Here is a 20,620-nt window from a genome sequence, read left to right as displayed (position 1 = left end):
TTTTTTTTTTGTTTGTTTCTGGAATGCGGAGCAAAACTGGTTGGTCTACGGTTTTGCAGCAGCTGGTCTTTACTGTGGGTAAGATGTAGTCCTTCATTTTTTCCCATGGATCATGCTTTTCACACTTGCTGGGAAAAGCCTTGTTAGGATTCTGAAACATCAAGGGCTTAGTTCAGTTCACTACAAGTTTCATTTTCACAAAACAGCATCAACTTAGTTCATACCAGAAATGCACTGACCCATATTTTTCTGATCTAACACCGATGCCAATGCTTGGGTGATCAGATCAGCAGATACCAAACAGTGTCCCGATACTACTGTTGAATGCATGAATGAATGTCAGGCAAGACATGATCAATGTAAAAATAAAAAGTAAAATATAATTTTTGCAGCAAAAAGAAATAACCCTTGCATGTAAAGTGTAGAGAGGATCAGAATGCTGAATGGGCTTAATTCATTCTATATCCGACCTAGTTAATTAGCTGATATACGATCCAGGAATTTTATTGGTGCATCTCCACTTTACACCATTGAATTGCATTGGTCTCAGTTAAGTCCGGCTTGTCTGGGTCTGCTCAGCCTTTAAAACCTTTGCCATAAAGCTCTTTACCAACTTTTATCACTACATAACTATTAGCATAGGTGTTTTCCTACTACAGAACCACCATGAAATTTACTGAGTTCCTGAGTTCCTTTCGCATATAATATGGGTCACTGTCAGAAAAAGAAGCATTCTCCATGTCTAGATGCACGATTGTATCATAGTCAATAAAGTGTTTGAAACACTGAAAATGTCATAATCTGCTGTGATAGCTGGCCTTAATTACTCATGCCTTTCTCCTGCTTCACTCTTTCCAGCTCCTAATTATCATTCATCTCATCCACCTGCCAGTTTGCCTTATATTGGGCTCAGTTCCAGCTATCACGGCCAGATCATTAGATTTTTTCTGTTCAGTTCTGTTTATTCTAAGGTTCATGTCCTGGATCCTGGCAGCCATTGGAAAGAGGGTTTTGTGTCTGTCTCCTCCTGCTCGTCCACTGTTCCTCCCCTGCTGAGTCTTCAGGGTTTTTGGCTCTTTACGCGGGGAGGTTCAGTTTTTATTCCAGTAAGCCTGGCTCCAAGGTGGAGACCAGTTTAAAGGTCCTGCTCAAGTTCTGGTTCCACGTCCTGTCTGGGCTAACCTCTTCCACCGAGCCTGGCCGTCTGCACCTGATCCTGTCTGCTTCTGTGCGTGTCCGCTGAAGATTGAGTTAATAAAAACAGATACTTTGCTCCAAAAAAGCAGAAAGCAATTGATTATTTTAATTCCACCCAATTAGGATAGTTATGTTTTAGTATAAGAATAGGAGCAAAAACTAGGCCTGTTAGTTTAATAAAGAAATGAGAGAGAAAAGGCTTTAATATCACTTAGTAATGGGTAATATAGATGTGTTTAAAAACAAATTCTTTTAATATGTGTTCATATCCCAGAGTAATGAATTGTGGGACATTTGCCTGTCCTCATATGAGCCCTGAGCCCAGTTTGAACACAAGCATCCCTGAACAGCTCTGCACTGCGGGAGACGGGAAGCCAACGGGACTTTTAACACAAAACCTTCTTTCATAATCCAGATCTTACATCAGGCAGAAGGGCAACCTGCCCACACATCTGCAAAATACTGCAGAAGGTTACTGACTGTAGTTAAAGAATAAAGGATAAAAAACACCCCTTCAAGGAGAATTTATTTTCATTTAATGTGGAAATAGAGGAAATTAATACTATGCTTAATAAAGGGTAATACAAGTGAGACATATCAAAATACCAGAATATCATGAACACCTCTGCTTAAGATATTTAATGGTAGGAGTATGTATAAATTGCAAAAGCTTTAGTGCAACTTCAGTTTTTCTTCTGTTCTGGAGCGAATTAACATTTACAATGTTTCTTAAAAAACAGGATTTAATATCTGGGATTTAGTTTTTTTTTTTTTTTTTTTTTTTAATAAGCAGTGTAGCAGAAAAAAAAGAAAAAAAAAAGAAATCAAGCAAAGGCCTACCTTTTCTGATATTCTATCCAACAGCACCTCTGTCTGTAATACCACCATGGGTATTTCTGGACTGTGCAGTGGAAGATCAAGCAGACAACATGGTTATTTTTAATTCACAAGACACTGATAATGTCATGAGGGCATTGAAGAGATAAAATAAGGAAACATTCTTGGATATGACAATTAATTATTTCAGCGGCTGTTTGTGTTTGCATGATTATAGGGGACTAAGAGCTCTATTGTTATTTTGGCATCATGTGCTCAGACGAAAGGGTGAAAAAAATTAAATAAAAACCTATGCTGGGACCTGCTATGATAAATATATTAGTTCAGGATTTGGCCTGATAGGCCAACAACAACAGATTCAGTTTGCTGGTGTAAATGCTTTTGTTGTATTATGCAATATCTCTTGAAAATAAATGAATATATATTTATTTACTTTTGTGTATATATTGCCTTATTTACAGCTTTGACGTGAGCTCCAGCTATTTGGTCCTTCTGTTCGACCACCAGAGGGCAGTCACCTTTTTCTAACATTCCAAATAAATGATAAGAGAACCGTAGAAGAAGAAAACAAGCACCAGCACCCGGGATCGTTTTGAATGAACCTTCCGTTTTTAAAATTCACCGTTTTATATCTAATCTTTTCGTTTGATTTTCCTGGATCTGCTGCTTGCATTTTAGCGGTACGATGTCCGGAATACCTCCAGACAATTGGCAGCCGCCCACCGTGTCTTTAGAGACGACGTAAGTCAACATAAATGAACTGCATGCTAGTTGTGTTAGCGTTCATTTTACTGTGGAAACTTCATCGTGAATCCTATTCACAGATAAACCTTTGTTTTTAGACCTGTATAAGCCTTTCTATTTACTGAATTAGATTTATATGTTTTATCCATACAACGTGGGTTTACAGAGCATGTGCTGCTTTTATCAGTGATGGTGTGTTTTTGTCAGGATGGGGACCGTTGTGGTGGAGCTTTACTGGAATCATGCACCCAAAACCTGCAAGAACTTCGCAGAGCTGGGCAGAAGAGGCTACTACAACAACACCAAGTTCCACAGGATCATCAAAGACTTCATGGTGCAGGGGGGGGACCCTACAGGAACAGGTTGGCTTCACTAAAGGAAGGACATTGTACATTTTTACATATAAATAAATATTTGAGGTGTTTGGTATGCATTTGTATACAGCCCCTTTATTCTGATACTCATATACTGAAAAGAAAAGTTCCCATAAAAGTTACCTAATTTTACTAATACCCATTAGGACAAAACTAAGAAATATTTATTTGGTGTTGGACCTAACATCCAGTCTCCATCTGAATAAACAAATATTTTAGTAAACAATAAAAACTGATGGTTACAACTTCCTTTGTTTTGACTCTCATGTTCTGATATACTGGATGATACTACAATGCCCACTGTGAGCCTTTTGTTGGTAGAGAACATAACTCAGAACCATAACTCAGATCATCAATACAGAACCATTGACTCTGAAAAAATATTTTTATTAGCCTCACTTCAACTCCTTCCTGACTCATATGCTGTCGACCCAAACAGGTTTCTGATTACTGGCCATGAAAAAATATGAACAGATCATGGAACCTCTATCGTCCACCAAGTGAAATAATTTATCTTTGTCCTTCATCCGATTGGCTTTCCTTCATCATCATGTTCAAAAATCCCCAGAAGGAAGTCTAGATTGAGCTTTTTAAACTGCTCTCACCTTCAACATGTGGAAACAAAGAAACTGTGCAGCTTCATCTTTCCTCAAAGTCTCTGATAATAACAACAGTCCGAGAGACAGAAAACCCAAAGGCCATTATTTCTTTTTTTTTTTTAAACGGTCTCCTGTCTGGCAATGTGGCAATAAGAATGCAGCTGCTCTTCTTGAACAAAAAGCACCATGAAAGCAAAGGGTCAAGATCTTTACAAAATGTGTGTTCTTTGTTCACTTGCTTGACTAAATCATCACTGGTCTTTGTCTTTATCCACAGGTCGAGGCGGGGCCTCCATATATGGTAAACAGTTTGAGGATGAGCTGCACCCAGAGCTGAAATTTACAGGTAAAAAAATGCATCATTAAAATTACATGTTTTAAGGGGAAGGTATCTGCAATTTAAAACAGCTGGCTCATGTTTTACTAAAATCTTTTTATTTCATGACTTTACCCAAAAGCACTTTTGGGCAAACGTTTAGTTGCATCTTCAGCATCTGTGTTGATTAGAAAATCATCTTGTTATGTGTGGTCATGTCTTTAGGTGCTGGGATTCTGGCCATGGCAAACGCGGGACCAGACACCAATGGAAGTCAGTTCTTTCTCACACTCGGACCAACGCAATGGCTGGACGGGAAGCACAGTATTTTTGGAAGAGTGTGTCAAGGCATAGGAGTGCTGAACCGGATCGGACTGGTGGAAACAAACAGTCAAGATCGTCCGGTTGATGATATCAAAATTGTCAGAGTCACTCTACCTATTTAGAAAATGCTTGTTTTATGTTCTCGTTTTTTTTCTACTGCTTTGGAAAATAAATATTTGATAATCTTTTAGACTTTGAATGCTTCTGTTTCAATCTAACATAAAAAAAAAACAAGAGGAGAGACTGAAATTACCAATACTGATCAAAGTGAAGTATATTTATAGACATCTGAAAAAATGTCCTGTAGCCTAATGCATTAGAAACATAATACTTATTATAATAATACGTAATACCCTTGAGCCTTTCATTTATTCTTAACAGATCTGAACTTTTTCCATAACTAAGGGTAAAGAGTTTGTTTTTCCTGCCTTGGAAAGCAAAACCTTTTTTTTGTTTTTATTCTCCCTTTTTGTTTATTTTTAGAGACCCAAGCTGCACTTTACTCGCTCTCCACACACGCACACCCCAGCACGTTGTGTCCCACTATCCTTGTGGGGACTTACTATTAACTTCCATTCATTTCCCACTAATTTCTATGGCCTAACCTAAACTGAATTCACATCTTAGTCCTCAACCTAACCCGCATCCCATGAAGAGTACCTTTCCTCATGGGGACCAGTCATTTGTCCCCAAAAGTACCTATAAGTCCCCAAAATGTTGCATATTCCTTGGAAAGCTTCCTCACAAGGTAACAAAAGCATGACCACACAAACAATAACAAAACACAAAGTTATATCACCCCAGAAAGTATTTTATTATACAGCCTTAAAGTTCCACAATACAGGATAAAGGCTTTATTGAAGTTTAAAGAAAATACTTTGTACCACAAAAATAATGCTCTGTATAAAGTTACATCATAGGTAGCTGCTGCACTTTTTAAGACTCAAAGTATGTTTATTTGCTTTATATATTGTATAAATGTAAAGTATAAATGTATTTGTTTTTTCTACAAATACTTAATAACATATCCCCTAAGAAACAAACTAGTCTGGTATTGGTTTTACATTGGGATGTAAATACTAGTGATCAACAAAATAAAAGAACAACTTTAAACCCCTCCATGTACATTAGAATAACATTGCATTGTAAAGCTATATGCAGTAGAACACAGTGTACCGATAATCTTTTTTAGTTTTGGGGGGGTTTTTTGGTTGGTAAACATCAGTAAGTGGTTAATTGAAAGAGATAAAAAATAAACAATTGAGATACTGAAAGCCCTGTCTTTCAGTAAGGCAAAACTGCAAATAAGCATCAAGTGCCATTTACTATACAGTGAAACCTATTTTTAGAAGTCTTCCTAGTTTTCTGTCAATCTGGCTTATACAATATGTTCATTTTCTCTTGGCCTAGATGGCAGATCTTTTTTTCTATCTTCATGAAACTGTCATTGTTTTATTAGCTGCTTCTTTTTTTGTAAGGCCTTCTTAGCCACAATAAGATAATTTACCCTTCTAAAACTACAGTATTTACCCTGTTATATGTGTTAGTATATGTAAAACTATGTCTTACAGAGGTCTAAACTTTGAGATATAAATGTATTTTGTCAAACATTAAGGCCTATTCCATTTGTGAAGTATGCGCCTTGCTTATGTTTGGGTTTATTATAATGTGCTGTACTACCGCATAGCATTAGAGAAAGTTATTTTTGGCAGGTATCATCTAATCTCTTTTGTTTTTTATGTACATGATAAAGACTGAAGCAGTTAAAGAGTAAAGTTCAAGCCCAATATACGCAGATAACGAGTGCACCAAAGTGCCCAAATAACTTTTAGCATAAAATATCTTAGTCTGTCTTTCCATGCACTCTAAATATTTAGCATGGGAAGGAAAATAAGCAATCATCAGTGCAGATTATGTCTTTGAATAGCACAGTATGAGATAATGTAATTATAACTGTTCAGATGTCAAAATCACTTAAGAATTCTCTTCAAATGGTGGTGCTTTCTCTCTTTCTATTCTTAATCATCTGTCTTGGGGATAAACATTCAATGCCTTAAAAACAGTTTCTTATTGCCCCTAAGTGCAAAATAATCATGAGCTAAATCAGTTAGGAAAGTATTTAGTCTCCATTTGAGTATTTAGCATGAATGGGAGTCAATCTTCCCCAGTGTAGTGATTGAATACCTGAAAGGTATAGTGGAGGATTTTTGAGCAGTTTTGAAAAGACCCTCCAGTTTAAAAAAATAAAAAATGCACATGCACAAACCTGTACCCGCTCCCAAGAGGGAACGACTACCAAACGCGTGTGAGAGCACGCACAAGCCCATTTCTGCTCATGCATGCTCTGTTTAAAAGTTGTTGTTTACATCACTCATATAAGCTTACTTCCCAAAAGAAGATTTGCAAATTTTTCCTCTATGTCTGACTCACAACCGGTAAGGAAAAATAGGGATGAGCACATAGGATGGCCTTACGTAGGCATGTAATGGCAGATTGCCGTTCAAAACCTAATTTCGTTTTCCGGATAAAAATTACTCTTAGTGGATAACATAAGTTAATAACCGTGCTATAACCATCCCTGCACAAGCAGTTAAACTTCTTGACACGCAATGAATGTAAAATCATGTTGGCCGGAAAGTCCTCCAACGTACCTAAATTAAGCAGAATTAAGTATTTGTCCATAGTTGTGCTAGCCGCTTTAAGTATTCACAATGCAGAAACAATCCTCATCAGTGCATACAGATATTTTACATAGCTTTGCATGTGTGTACAATTATCAGTGAGTTATAACAGCAAAGGTAAAACACATATGGGAAATATGGTGTCTCTGAGTTCTCACCCTAAAAGTCTTACACATATCCAAAACATCCATGACATCATTGCTGCTGTGTAATCTACATATGCTGCAAATACAAAGGAAAGTCTGGAAAGGATTTTACCTTATTCTTGGTTATTGTGAAATACTGACACAAAGAAGGTATGCAATAGCATGACTAGTGTATGACAATCTATTGCTGGAGACCAAGCACAATATGAAAATAAGATGTTCTAATTTTTATCTACAATATAATTCCTGCAGCTTCTTCCTCTTTGCAAACAGTCGCCCATAAAAATGTTTAGGCTCTGTCTGCCACTGGAGCTCAGAGAGTGAGGAATCAACCAGTAATGATGAGCTGTGCAGGTATCATCAACCAAGGCAGAAATCTGGGTTGTGCACATGAGCAACAGCAAAAAAAGACATTATTTTGTAAATGCAGTCTGATATTTCCACATCTGATACTAAACATAAAATCATCCTGTTTTGCTTTAATTGAATTGCAATTATTGTGCTGCTGTGACATGTTTTGCAAATGTACATTGCTCTTCTTCGATTTCAGATTGCTGAACTATCTACATCCTCATCAGTGTTACTTAATGCTGCTGTAATGAGAGAATATCACCACTGAAAGAACAATAAAGCCGCCTTTACAATATATTGTAAACTAACTAATATATAAAGTTTACAATGTATTGTAAACTCTGTTATTTTTGTCATTTATTTCTTTGCTGTATCAAGTCTTCTTGGAAATAGCTTTAATATTGTTTAAAGTGGATTTATTTCCCCTTTAAGATCTGACACATTTATAGGAAATCTTTGGTTGTTGGTTGAGTAGCAGGTCTAAAAATTGCTTTTTTAAAATTTTTTTTACAAGACTAAATCTTTATATTAATGTCAAACTGACACTCAAAGTGGACAACCTTCCAGTTGGTCTCATTCAAGTGTACGCACAGTTATAGACTTCTACACAGATCCACAGGCAGCTGCTTGGGGTTAAATGCCTTGCCCAGGGGCAGTTCAACATTTGGAGAACTAAACTCAAAATCGTAACTTTCGGATTACAAGATCACTGAATTTTCCTCTAAGCCACGTAGGTTGCATCTACAAAAAATTTACAGATTATTCTGCGGTTGAGTCATGCGTAGTGTGATTAGACTGGATGGTGGAAGTTAATGGAAATAACAGATTTATAAATTAAGTCATTTAACAGATTCTGGTTTAATTAGGCCGTGGACACACTAAGTCCTGCTTGGTCACACACACTGCCATGGGAGGACATCCGATTCATAGACATGGTATTTATCACAAGTCAATCATTTAGGTGGTAGTGGTCAAGAAGCACATCGAAATAACAGTGGCAAAGAGGTCAGGACTACAGGTTGGTCAGTCCATCCTTAAGGCTCCCAAATCCGGATGCAGGCAATACATGTGCTTCACTTTTACATTCCAGTGTACGGAAATGAGAGATCGGATTGCCACTGGTTGCTTCCTTTCTTCACTGAGATTGCCTCTGACAAGCCCTTCTATTCCAGTGATGAGAAGGTGACCTCCCATCTTTATACTGGCTTGGCTGAACGCTATTTGTAAAAGGCAAGTAGCCTAGTAAACTAGCCCCACCCGCCAGCGGCCAAATTCATTTTTGCCTGCGAGTTGGTCTAGCCTCGATCAATGCCCCGGGCCCTAGAACTGGTGGGCCAATCACAACGCAGAGATGTGTTTTTAATTTCTGGATGCAAAGCAGGCAGGGATTTGAGGGCGTAACGACAAAGCTGCGCGACGCTGGAGAAAGCGCAACAAGGAAGATAGCAACAACTAAGCAAACAAACCATCGTTTGACTCAGCTTTGGAATCAGTTTTGGAAGGATCTGACCTGGGTTTTTCGTTGAAACATGAGCAGGAAGAGACTCTACGCTCATTCATTTTTAACAAGGACGTATTCACCGTTTTACCAACAGGCTGTTTTCTTTACACTCCCCCACCAGCTTTCTGTCACCCTTACTGTGTCAGTCAGTTGCGCTTATTGGTCTGAGCGTTGGCCAATAGGCACATACATGGTTTGAAAAACAACGGGTTGTTCTCATCAACAATCTTCCGATGCCTCATTCATGGGGGCCAGACTAAATTACACATTTAATGTCATATTTAGTCTGGTTCATCAGGCTAAAAGGCAAGGTGAATTCGGACAGATTTGCATGGGCCATCACACTCACTTCTGCTGCTCAACAAACAAAGGCGTATCCCTTGGAAATGTGCCAGGAGTTAAATGGAAATCCTTAACCTTTCCAGTTGTGTAACATTTACTGCCAAGAAGCAATGTTACAACCACATAGAATATATTGATCTCATAAGACTTTTTGTAAATTTCCTTTTAACTATATTTCTAAGAGTCAAATTTAAACAACAAAATGATCTTAGTTTAGTGTAGGCTCTCCAAATTTGTGCTTCCAATCTTTAAACAAGATTCCAATTTTATTTCCTGGAAAAAGATTCATTGGAGGATAGACGAGATATAAATCTTCTTTTTCCTTTGTTTTATAATGTTACAAGTATTGAGCACCCCCAAAGCGCAGTGAGGCGCTACATTGCAAGGTTTTAATACATTAAGGATGTTTCTTTTTTTTTTTTTTTGTCATATTTTGCCAAGTTATCTAAGAAAGAGGGCAAGCAGATCTAACCAGGTTGATCTATATAGAAATATAACATAGATTCAATATTTTCATTGAGTGTTCTTAATTACAATCCAGTGCTGTTTTTTTGAGATTCTAGATGTTGTTGGCAGAATGATAGAAAACGTGCTCCAAAAACTGCCCCCAAAAGACCGATATGTAGAAAATATTGAAATAGATACCGACTGTATACTGAGAATGTTTTTAATCCCATTACCCAATATGTTGTATTTTGGGGAAAGATATTTTCTAAGATTTTTAAAGCATGGGATCATTTTGTTCCCTGTTCTGAGCACTCATCAATGTGTTGAGACTTGGCACTTCCTTCACCATCCCTGGAAGGTCGTCTGCAGGCAGGGAGGTTTTCTTGAATCGCTGAGGAAAGTATCAATATTGTTAAAAAATCCCTCTTGCCTCTAACAACATACAATTAAAATCACCAACTTCAAAAGCATTCATAACTTGATGAATGCTCTCTTTTGCACACACCTGCCAGAGAGAGCCTTTCTCTTTCATCAATTTGAAGATCATGTTAAGTGGGATCAAAGACAATGATGACATGGACAGAAACCAGCCGATCCAGTAAGCCCACCAAGGATACACATATGTTTTGTTGAACCTCATTGGAGTGTATCTCACAAGTAAAAATACAAGAGTGGCCTAAAGAGAAGGGAAAGAAAAAACAAATATTTGGAATCAAACTATAAGATTATTCATAAAAATATTATAAACTAATTTGGACTCTTACACTGCAAATAAGAGGGGTGATGTAGAGCCAGCAGTACTTGAACAGTGGCATAGGTTTGTAACCAATCATGTCCTCAATATTGTCACTGAAGCGTGCAGCACCTACGACAACAGATATACTTAATTTACTTAAATAAAATTGTGTACAAAAGCTGCTAAACATCTGACAGAGGTTCATCTACAAAAAAAAATATTTCTTATGTTGTACGGTACATATTTCAGGAAACTGTTTTACTGCTAAGCGTAAACTTCAAGGGTCAGAAACCGATTGTATAAACTGATCATGCATAATGTAATCTGCACATATATAGAGAATCAAAGCAGGATATGTGCAAATAAAGTCTTAAAACTTATCAATTACATGTTCTTGATTCATTTAAGGTTGATATCTGAAAGTAGAGGTATGAAAATTGGGCGGCATCATTTTCTATTTTCCATTAAGTTTTGTCATCCATTTTGTGGGGTTTAGATTTGTTGCTTCTGGGTACCCAAAAAAACCACCAAGAAATTGACTGGGGACTTAGATTGAACAATATTTAGCTTAACCAGCCCTGACTGTTGATTAGCCCAATCAGAAACTGAAAAACAGGATTGTTTTTGTTTCAGTGAATGCACCCTACCTAACAGCTATCCTGTAGTGATGATAGTAGCAATTGATGGTGTCAACACAGGGGGCGAGTTCCTGACTCAACTATTGCACAATCAAAGTAACTCGTTGTTAGTCAAAATAAGAAAGCAGTTAATTTTATAGTCTAGGATTTAATTTTCCTATTAACAGAATTTCAGCTACAACTGGAGGTTCAATTATGACATATAACATATTTCTTATTAATTAATAAAGTTAATTAATAAATTAAAAGGACTACAAATCTGAAAACCTTGAATACTAATACAGTACAACTAATATGCACAATTTTGGTGTGTAGGGTAGGAAATGTGTGTTGCATTAACAATATACAGATGTGATTATGTCTTTGTTCATAATAATAAAGCAAATGAGTGTTGTTGGAACATTTAGGTTTCTCTTTATAATTTATCCTATTTACTCACTATAAAAGTTTTCACTCAGTCCGTTTCACTTTCAAGGTCACACGATTCTCTGCAGGATGGTGTTTGTAGAAAAGACATAGCTTCTTCCCATAACAAGCCAGATTCTTTCTCAAGGTTTATTCATAACATGTTACTGTTTAACCAAAGTGTGTGTAATTTGTTTTGACTCTGACTACTTTTCCATTGTTGTAAGTAAGGGGGAACACACGCTGCTCAGGGAGAACAGGGCTGAACGCTGTGCCATAAGGGCTGTATGATGAACTGTTCTCTCTTTGCAAAGATATAAATAAATGTAACGACTGAGTGAAATCCATTGATCTCCTTTTATTTCACTAGGATGAATAGTTGAATACTTTTTTCCCACGACATGAGATATTTTAGAACTTTATATTTTTGCAAGTTTTGCACAGCCATCAACTGGCTTTAAAAAACGGTATGAAGCTGAAAAATAATGCTTCTGAAATATTTGAACAAAAATAAGATCTACTTTGCAATCTAATTAAAGAGGGGCCACACTATACCAGGAAAAAAAAACGGAACTTCTCGATCCCACTATTTCTGTATGGAAAAAAACCCAAAACTAAGCAAAACAAAAATACATGTATTTTTGAATAACATAATGACTGTGCTATTCAGTACAACTCTGAGAAAGTAATGACCACGTGTTGATAAATGCAGCAGCTGTCAGTCAGTGTAGAGATAATACACATTACAGAAACACTTATTCTTTAAGTGAGTTCTTTTCTTTAGCACCGCTATTCATGAATCAGTGGCTCTGCTGCATCATTGTCCTCTTAATCTATCAGCCATGCTGAACACCAGGCCACATTACAGCTCCTCAGTTAGTTGGCATCACATAGCTCATTGCTTGTTTAGTATATATATATATAAAAAAAAAAAAAATCTCAGTAGCAGTGAGAGAATGCTTATAAAAAGCTGCTTTTTATTTTACAAAAAAAAAATTGAAAGTTACAATGTAAACCTGTATTAAGGTCACATTTTGAAGCAGTGTCTTAGTTGAAACACAAAACGGCCTTAATTTTTCTGAAAATGCTTTTAGAAAAACATGATAAAGAATTTGCACACCTTTATTGAAATAATCCTGCATCCAGACATTTGAGGTAGGGGTGTACATTTTCGGGAGAAGTCTTTACATATTCTTATTTGCTACTTAACTCCAGCTTAGTCAGACCGGATGACAGTGTCTGTGAATTTTGAAGCCTCACTCAAATTAGCACGTCAACCCGGGTTTTTGATACTCGGGTCGACCCGACAATCTGCTTTGGCTCCCTTCCCATTGGCAAAAAAAGTTGGGTCTGGCAAGTGGCATCTGTTGGCCTCTGTCGCCCCGCCGCTGCGTGTCTGGTAACGCCATTATGCTGTGTTAGCTTTGATGTTTTCACCAGTTCAACAAAAATTAGGAAGGTAAACAATGTAGATCAACATTAAAGGGAGCCAGGGAATACTAAGTGTGCCTTATTGTTTTGCTCTTTTATCTGTTAAATCTCTCTCACCAGTGCTGCGCAATGTTTGTGGAATGTGAGCACAGTTGTTCCGGCTTAGATCAGATGCAACTGTTGTGGTGTGTTGACGTTCATACGTTGCGCTAAATGGTGTCGTCTATATTAATGTTCCACTGTATGCCAATTGGAGTGAGCCGTTTAAAGGCGATTTAAACCCGGGTCGCTTGTGGAGTCGTTTGACATTAGTTGATGCAGGTCAATCACCTGTACCCACTGCCACTAAAAGCTGATTGTTTGCTGGTTTAAATTGTTTTTTTTGGTTTTAGCAAAGACCCCTAACCCCACAATGCTTCCCGGGCACCACACGATGGCAGCCCACTGCTCCCCAAGGGGATGGGTTAAATACAGATAGATAAATTAATATATTATGTAAAATATATGAAATAAATTAATATATTTCTGAAGAGACTATTCTATTATAGCTGTGTTTGTATGTTTAGGGGTTGTTGTTCAACTGTTAGTCTAAAAACAACCTACACAATCTACATAAATTTCAATGCACCATACCTCCCATGAAATTAGGTAGATAAAGTATTGCACGAGAAATAATTTTCCTCAGTACAGAAGCAACTGTACAGAGATTCTACTTTGACCTGCAGAGGAAGTTGGTTGTCGTTGTTGTTATTTTTTGTGCAATCACAGGTTGGCGTAGCACAGTAAGTTGCTGGTTTGCAAAATGTAGCCAGAGAAGTTTTGATTTATAAAAGTCTTGTAGGCAGGTTGAAAACAGAGCTAAACAAAAACAGAAGGCAGTTGTACATGTCTCCAAAGATATCTCATCAGGACTGACAAAGCCAGTAAGTCGAAATGAAAACAAGTGTAAACATATTTTTCCTTGACAGTTTAAGTGCTTTGCTCATGGCCAAAACCAGGCTGCTCTACAAACTGGGACAGAGATCATCATTCACCATCACTTAAAGTTAAGCTGCTTTTTCAAGGTTTATCATCTTATAACCTCTCTTTACGAGGTTATTATTTTACTAAAACATCTATAAATCAACAACAGTCTTACCATAAATCCATCCAATGATCACTGACTGGAAGATTGCCATCAGAAGGAGGGTGGGGCCGCTGCACACATAGTGATCAAAGATCTGCAGAATGTATGCTCCTGCCTAAAACGTAGACGCAACACACATTTATCAAAATAACAGCAATTATCCTGTTTGTGTAAGAAGAGATCATCCGTTATAACAGTTGCAGCTGAAATCAAACCATGCTGCAATTATATTTATCGACATGAAATAAGAAAAGTTAGTGCTTCAAATGATTTTAACAAATTTAAATTAAATATCTGTTTCAAAATCATGTTAATCTTTATGATAACCATCTTTATTTTTTTTACAAGATGTTTTATGTTTATGACCTGCCACATGAATAAAGCCTCTCCAAAGGATGTCTGAGCAAACCGGTCTGTTTGACAGTAAGTGTTTCAGAGTAAGCTTCATTCCTACCTCAGCAGGGGTTTACCTTATCTGCTGTAGCTAATGTCTTCTCAGAGCTGCCCTGATGCATGTGTGACTAAGCCCCTTTTTAGCATCATCAATTGATCAGGGACCTCACATACCTTCGAGAGTTTTAGCAAATTGATTTCAGAGTCATTTTTGGGAACAAGATGAAATATTAAAAACTGAATGATGGTTTTGGTACAAAAAAATATTTCAATAGTTTAAAATGTAAATGTATTCAAAGAAATTGGCTTTTTTTGTCACATGTTGGTTGGTGTTTGTGGACCCAAATGGAGAGCCAGGGAGACAAAGGTGAGTTCTTGTAGATTTAATCAGATGAAACAGTTTAAGAAAGGCAGGAATCCAAAAATCCAACTAAAAATGTAAAGCAAACCAGAACCATGGAGACATCAGGGGAAACCAAACATGAGGAGCCAGGGAGAGACGAGGTAGAAAGACAACAACATGAGAAGTCATCAAAGAGTGACAGTAGAGGGAGAGTATAAATAGCTGACTGAGACAAAGGCAGGGCTAACGAGCGGATAAGGAGCAGGTGTGACTGGAGACAAAGAGGGAGCCAAGGGGAAAGGAACACACAAGAGGGCAGCAGAGGAAAACAACAGAAAAACCAGAGAACTAACATAAATCTAGAAAACTACAACAAAATAGGAATTAAACAAATAAAACTAGGAAACATGGGGCAAAGTAAAGCACAACAGAACCAAAACATGACAGTTTTGTTCTGTAAAATTGCAAACAATCATTTCAATTATGTGATTGTTGTATTATCGTCTTGCATCAATGTTGGAGATTAAAGATATTAGTTTGAGCAATGCTTCCAGTTCAAACAAATTGGTCATTTATGTGTTACTCAAAATTGCTAATAATGTGTCAGCCTTGTATCAGTAGTCTACTTGGGATGAATTACATAGCCAAAAATCAAAACAGCAAATTTTGTTTTAAACTAATATTGTGATTGCAATTTCATTTAGATTTTCTTTTTCACTAACCACAGGCATGTGGATATTCCACTGAAGGGATTTATTGTTTTAATGACCCTGGAAGCTTGCTTGTCCAGGGTTTCTTTACTGTTGTGCGGAAAAGTGCTTTCTTTTTTTTGTATCAAATACTATTAGACATACAAAGAAAAAAGTATGTTCAGTGACAACAATAAACACAAAAAAGTATTATAAACAACAATAATACGTGGCATCTATGATGACGCTCATATGGGCTTGTCATAGACTTTGGTCAAGAATGCCGAATTTGTCAAGAACAGTTTTTAGCTTTATAGTTTTCTTGTTAGGGATGTGTTTGATACCTATATTATGACTATAACCTTCTTGGCGGAGGAGATGGTCAGTTTGGCTTGTGATGTGATATTTCCAGAAAGAACCTTGGCCCAGTACTAGGTCTTCTTATTTTTCCTTAAATTGTATGCCTGACCCCCCGGAGTTCCATTTTTTATTAATCACTGCTCTTCAGAAGCTGAGATCCTAAATAGCATCTTCCACCAAATTTGCTGCAGGTTTTTTCACTCATTTAAGGGTTTATGACCACCTACATCCTCAGGCAACAGTTATTTGCTATATCTGTGTAGCTGCTGCTCCTTTGCACTTATATATTAACTATAAAATAATGTCTTTTTTTTACAACTTTGAAATGATGTCCCACAACTCACCTCTGTGACCATAAATAAGCCCAACAGAGCACTAATAACACAGAGCAGCATCAGAAGAAGCTCTCTGCGGTATCCCCTTCGGAGGTAGGAAGGATAAAGATCTGTCAAAGAGGTCATGTTGCTTTCAAGTCCTGCAAACTGAAAGCAACATTGTTGGAGGCTGGTAAAGAAACAGCAATGTGAAATTGTGATCATAAAATAAAGAATTATGCTTACCTGCCCATCGATTCCCAGTAAAATGATCATGAAGAAGAAACACACAGACCAGACCTGAGGCCAAGGCAGCAGAGTTACGGCTTGTGGGTAGACAATGAAGACGAGTCCAGGACCTGCAAAGTGAGAGGAAAAAGTAAATCCCTTGAAAACCTGTTACATAAAATGCTTGTTATTAAAAATGACAAAAGCACTTCACTCAGAACATTTCCAATGTGCTTAAAGGAATAGTACACCCAAAACATGATTAGCCTTCATTTTCTACTCACCCCCATGCTGAACAACACTCTGGAGTACTTTTTTGATATCTCAAATGCATCTGGAGAACTGGGAGGCTTCTTGCTGTCTGCTGACATTCAAATAATGGAGGTCTATGGTGACCGAGACAGAAAGGTCCATAAAAATCCACAAAAACGTGTCAATATTCCTCCATACTGCTCGTCCAATGTATTCCAAGTTTCCTGAGTGGGTAGCATCCTGAATTTACTCGAAATTAAGTCATTTAGAATGTTTTTAGAGCATAAACAGTAGTGTATAGGATTTCCTGAAAGCGCGCACATGCGCGCTCACGAGTCTACTGAAGCCGGCAGACCAAACCAGCGCATTCAGCTCGGCAAAGAACTCATGCTCTTCCTTTCTTTCGTTGTTTCTTTCTTTGCACAGGTAAACGGCACATTTCTTCTTCTACGCTTGCATTATTGGAAGAGCAGACGCTGAATGCGCACTTTCATCTGGTTTGGTCTGCCGGCTTCCGTAGCGTCATGAACGCGCCGGCGCGCGCTTTCAGGAAATCCTATACACTACTGTTTATGCTCTAAAAACATTCTAAATGACTTTGTTTCGAGTAAATTCTGGATGCTACCCACTCAGGAAACTTGGAATACATTGGACGAGCAGTATGGAGGAATATTGACATGTTTTTGTGGACCTTTATGGACCTTTCTGTCTCGGTCACCATAGACCTCCATTATTTGAATGTCAGCAGACAGCAAGAAGCCTCCCAGATCTCCAGATGCATTTGAGATATCAAAAAAGTACTCCAGGGTGTTGTTCAGCATGGGGGTGAGTAGAAAATGAAGGCTAATCATGTTTTGGGTGTACTATTCCTTTAACCAGAAGCAGTAATAAATCCACTCAAAACATCTAACAGCTCTTTAGTCAATCGAACTGTAATGAAACATAAAACGTTCATTCAGGAGAAAAGAAGGGGCAGTTGTAAGCATTCCAGCTGGTCTAAAGCATACCTGACTCAGCAACAGCAGAAATGTCTACTCCCTGCTTTACTGACATGTAGCCCAGAACGGAGAAAATGGCAAATCCAGACATTATGCTGGTCCCACTGTTCAGCAAGCAAAGATAGAAGGAGTCTCTGCAAATAATAAAAAAAATACATAGTTGTGGTGCTGAAAATGCAAAATAAAAAATATATTTATGTTATGGTTTTAATTATTGAAAGCATCTTTATGCAAAATTTAGGCAATATTATTATTGCTTTTAGTTATTTTTACCTGACCTGTTATGAAAATTTTTTAAAATTCCTGTCTTTGTTCAAATTGTTTGATTTTGTTACCCAGCCTGGACAGGGCTTATTTACAATTTATTGATTTTTGAGATGAAACTCAGGCAAGTAGAAAATCCTTTTATACAAACAAAGGAATTATTCAAATGAACACAAAAGTGTTTTGGATTGTCCTCTCCAAAAGCTGAATTCAGATGTTAGCAATGCTTTCATAGCCAAAAGCGCCAACATTTCAGCCTCTTGCCAGAACAAACATTGTGAAAAATGGTTTCAAATTAAACATTTTGACATAATTAGAGCCACTGTGAAGGACAGCAACTCAGCCATGAAGGAATCGGCTGGATAGAATACCGGATCAGGGTCACAGAAGGCACAGAGCATACAGAGGTTCTTTCTGCAAAATCAGTGGTTACAGACTTCCAAACTTCCCAATAGCTCAATAATACTTCAGAGAGAATTCCTGGCTTTGTGTTTTAATGGTGGAAAAGCTACATCCTAGTTTTTCATAACCAAATCCATTCCAAAGCATTAGATGCAGTGGTACACTGTGCACTGCCACTAGACATTATAGCAGTGGTGACTCATTGGTTCTTTTGAATGATTACTCATACCTGTCTGTAGACTTGGCTTAACTGCTCTTTTTGTAGTATATAATTTGTTGCTTTTTGGCTCATAGTGCTTTGGCTTTTTGTCAAGAGATGGGCTGAGCCCTTATTCAAGTAAAAAAAAAAATCTTAATGCTGCAGAAAACTGAACATTTCGTCAGTTTAATGCTCCTCAATCTGTCGGAGCGGATTAGAAGGGCCAGTTCTTATTTCAAATGTGACTGTGTATCTCTGCAGAAAACAAGGTCTATTGGGACCTTAATGAGCATCTTAGGTGTTTAGGACCTAAACTGGTCCCCCAGTCCTTAGCTGGAACTCATGACAAAACCTTTGGGATGAATTAGAGATTAGACTCGCAGCTAGGGTATCTTAACCATCTTTAGTGCCTGACCTCCCTAATGCTCTCCTACAAGACTCCCCTGTACATAGGCCTACTATATATATATTTAGAATTGCTAGGAAAAAATAAATCACAGAAGAAACATTAAATGGGCAGACTTTGCATGATTTTGCTGTTAAATTAAGATTACTTTAAATTTGCAAAGTGTGATTTTTAAACAAAAAGTATTTGCTTTCGTAAAGGCACGTTTTTATCTGTTTGTCACCTGTAACAGTTGTTGTTGTACTTGTTGTAACTTCCAAATGTGGTCATGTACCCCAGGCAAATGGCATAGGAATAAAATATCTGTGTTCCAGCGTCCATCCAGACCTAGAGAAAATAAATTATTTTCAGAAATGTATCATTTTTACAGAGGCGAGTATATTTAAATAATGGTTCAATGTAAAGTTATGTAAAAAAGAAAACACTGCTATGGCTGTTTAGTTTTATCTAATTTGTGCATATGGACTTTTTACACGAATCTCTAGATCATACAGAAATTAAATTAAAAAGATTTAAAAAATAACCTAAAAAGACTTTTAAAAAACTATAATGTTTATACTTATTTTCCAAATGTTAGATAATGTTTGTGTAATCATACCTGTGGGTCAGCTAGCCGAGAGGGATCAGGGTACAGGTAGTATTTGACACCATGAAATGCTCCAGGAAGGGTCATACCTCTAAAAAACAGTACCACCAGCAAGACGAAGGGGAATGTGGCAGTAAAGTAGGTAGCCTGTATTAACAAAAAAATATATGTATATATAATCACTAGCAGCCACTATGTTTAAAAAAATCAATCCCAGCAATCAAGATGCGGGCCCAATTTTTATAGTGTTGTTTTATTATGGTTTGATTGGTTATAAAACTCCCACAGTTTTTTTTTTTTATGTAACACACCCCTTATTTTAGAAGCACAAGCACATCTGTCATGTTTGACAGAATACTTATCATCAGCTTACAGGTGCCAATTATCTCTAGGGGTTGAAGTGTTTCTAATCCTTAAGAAATTAGGAAAAACACAAGATATTGTTGGCAACTTATAGTATGTCACAGGCAGTGAGGATCCATCTCATGCAGGTGTTTACTGCTAATCATTTCCTCTTTGTTTTTCTCAAAAATAGGCAGTCCACTACGCCACTGAATCGCAGATAAGTGAGAGTTAGGGTCTAAAGGCTTATTCATTTCTTTCATAGCAAACATCCAGCTGCAGGTATTATCTTTGCTCCACTACTGCATGTGTTTGCATGACTTCAAGTAAAGGAAATTTCCACTTTTACATTTCAGTCCACGAGCCAGCGATTATACAATGAGATGGCATGAAAATACATTCCAAAACTGAAATAGTATCCTCTCCCAATTCCATCTTCAATTACAAATTTAAGAATAACGTGTTGCAGCTTTGGCTTGCGTTCTTTATTCTGAATGTGCTCTCTACTTCTTGTCTGTGCAGACAACTAAGACTATTCAAGTGGGAATGGTTATGCATTCCCACTTATTGTTTTTCTGTTTATATTTATTATCAAGTGGGAATGCTTATGCATTCCCACTTATTGTTTTTCACTTTTAATTTTTCTGAC

General features: G+C 37.3%; 2 protein-coding genes across 2 annotated transcripts; one reads left to right on the top strand and one right to left on the bottom strand.

Annotated features, from left to right (window-relative positions):
* The first annotated feature begins 2,582 nt into the window (after positions 1–2,582).
* On the top strand, positions 2,583–4,583 carry ppil1 (peptidylprolyl isomerase (cyclophilin)-like 1). The gene is made up of 4 exons (XM_038287804.1): positions 2,583–2,775; positions 2,986–3,140; positions 4,029–4,097; positions 4,293–4,583. The coding sequence occupies exons 1-4, from the start codon at positions 2,720–2,722 to the stop codon at positions 4,511–4,513; spliced, it is 501 nt and encodes a 166-aa protein (XP_038143732.1). The 5' UTR covers positions 2,583–2,719; the 3' UTR covers positions 4,514–4,583.
* A 3,485-nt stretch (positions 4,584–8,068) lies between these two features.
* On the bottom strand, positions 8,069–19,821 carry LOC119785236 (sodium- and chloride-dependent GABA transporter 2-like; the record flags this gene model as incomplete). Its single annotated transcript, XM_038287751.1, has 9 exons — positions 8,069–10,250; positions 10,365–10,535; positions 10,624–10,724; positions 14,208–14,310; positions 16,325–16,462; positions 16,541–16,653; positions 17,782–17,906; positions 19,267–19,370; positions 19,642–19,821. Coding segments are annotated over 9 exons (1,152 nt in total), but the record flags the coding sequence as incomplete, so codon positions are not given.
* Positions 19,822–20,620: the final 799 nt, after the last annotated feature.

Source organism: Cyprinodon tularosa, unplaced genomic scaffold, assembly GCF_016077235.1.
Source record: "Cyprinodon tularosa strain WSP-4 unplaced genomic scaffold, ASM1607723v1 ctg1064, whole genome shotgun sequence".
Classification (NCBI taxonomy): domain Eukaryota; kingdom Metazoa; phylum Chordata; class Actinopteri; order Cyprinodontiformes; family Cyprinodontidae; genus Cyprinodon; species Cyprinodon tularosa.
This window is presented reverse-complemented; position numbering and strand designations above follow the sequence as displayed.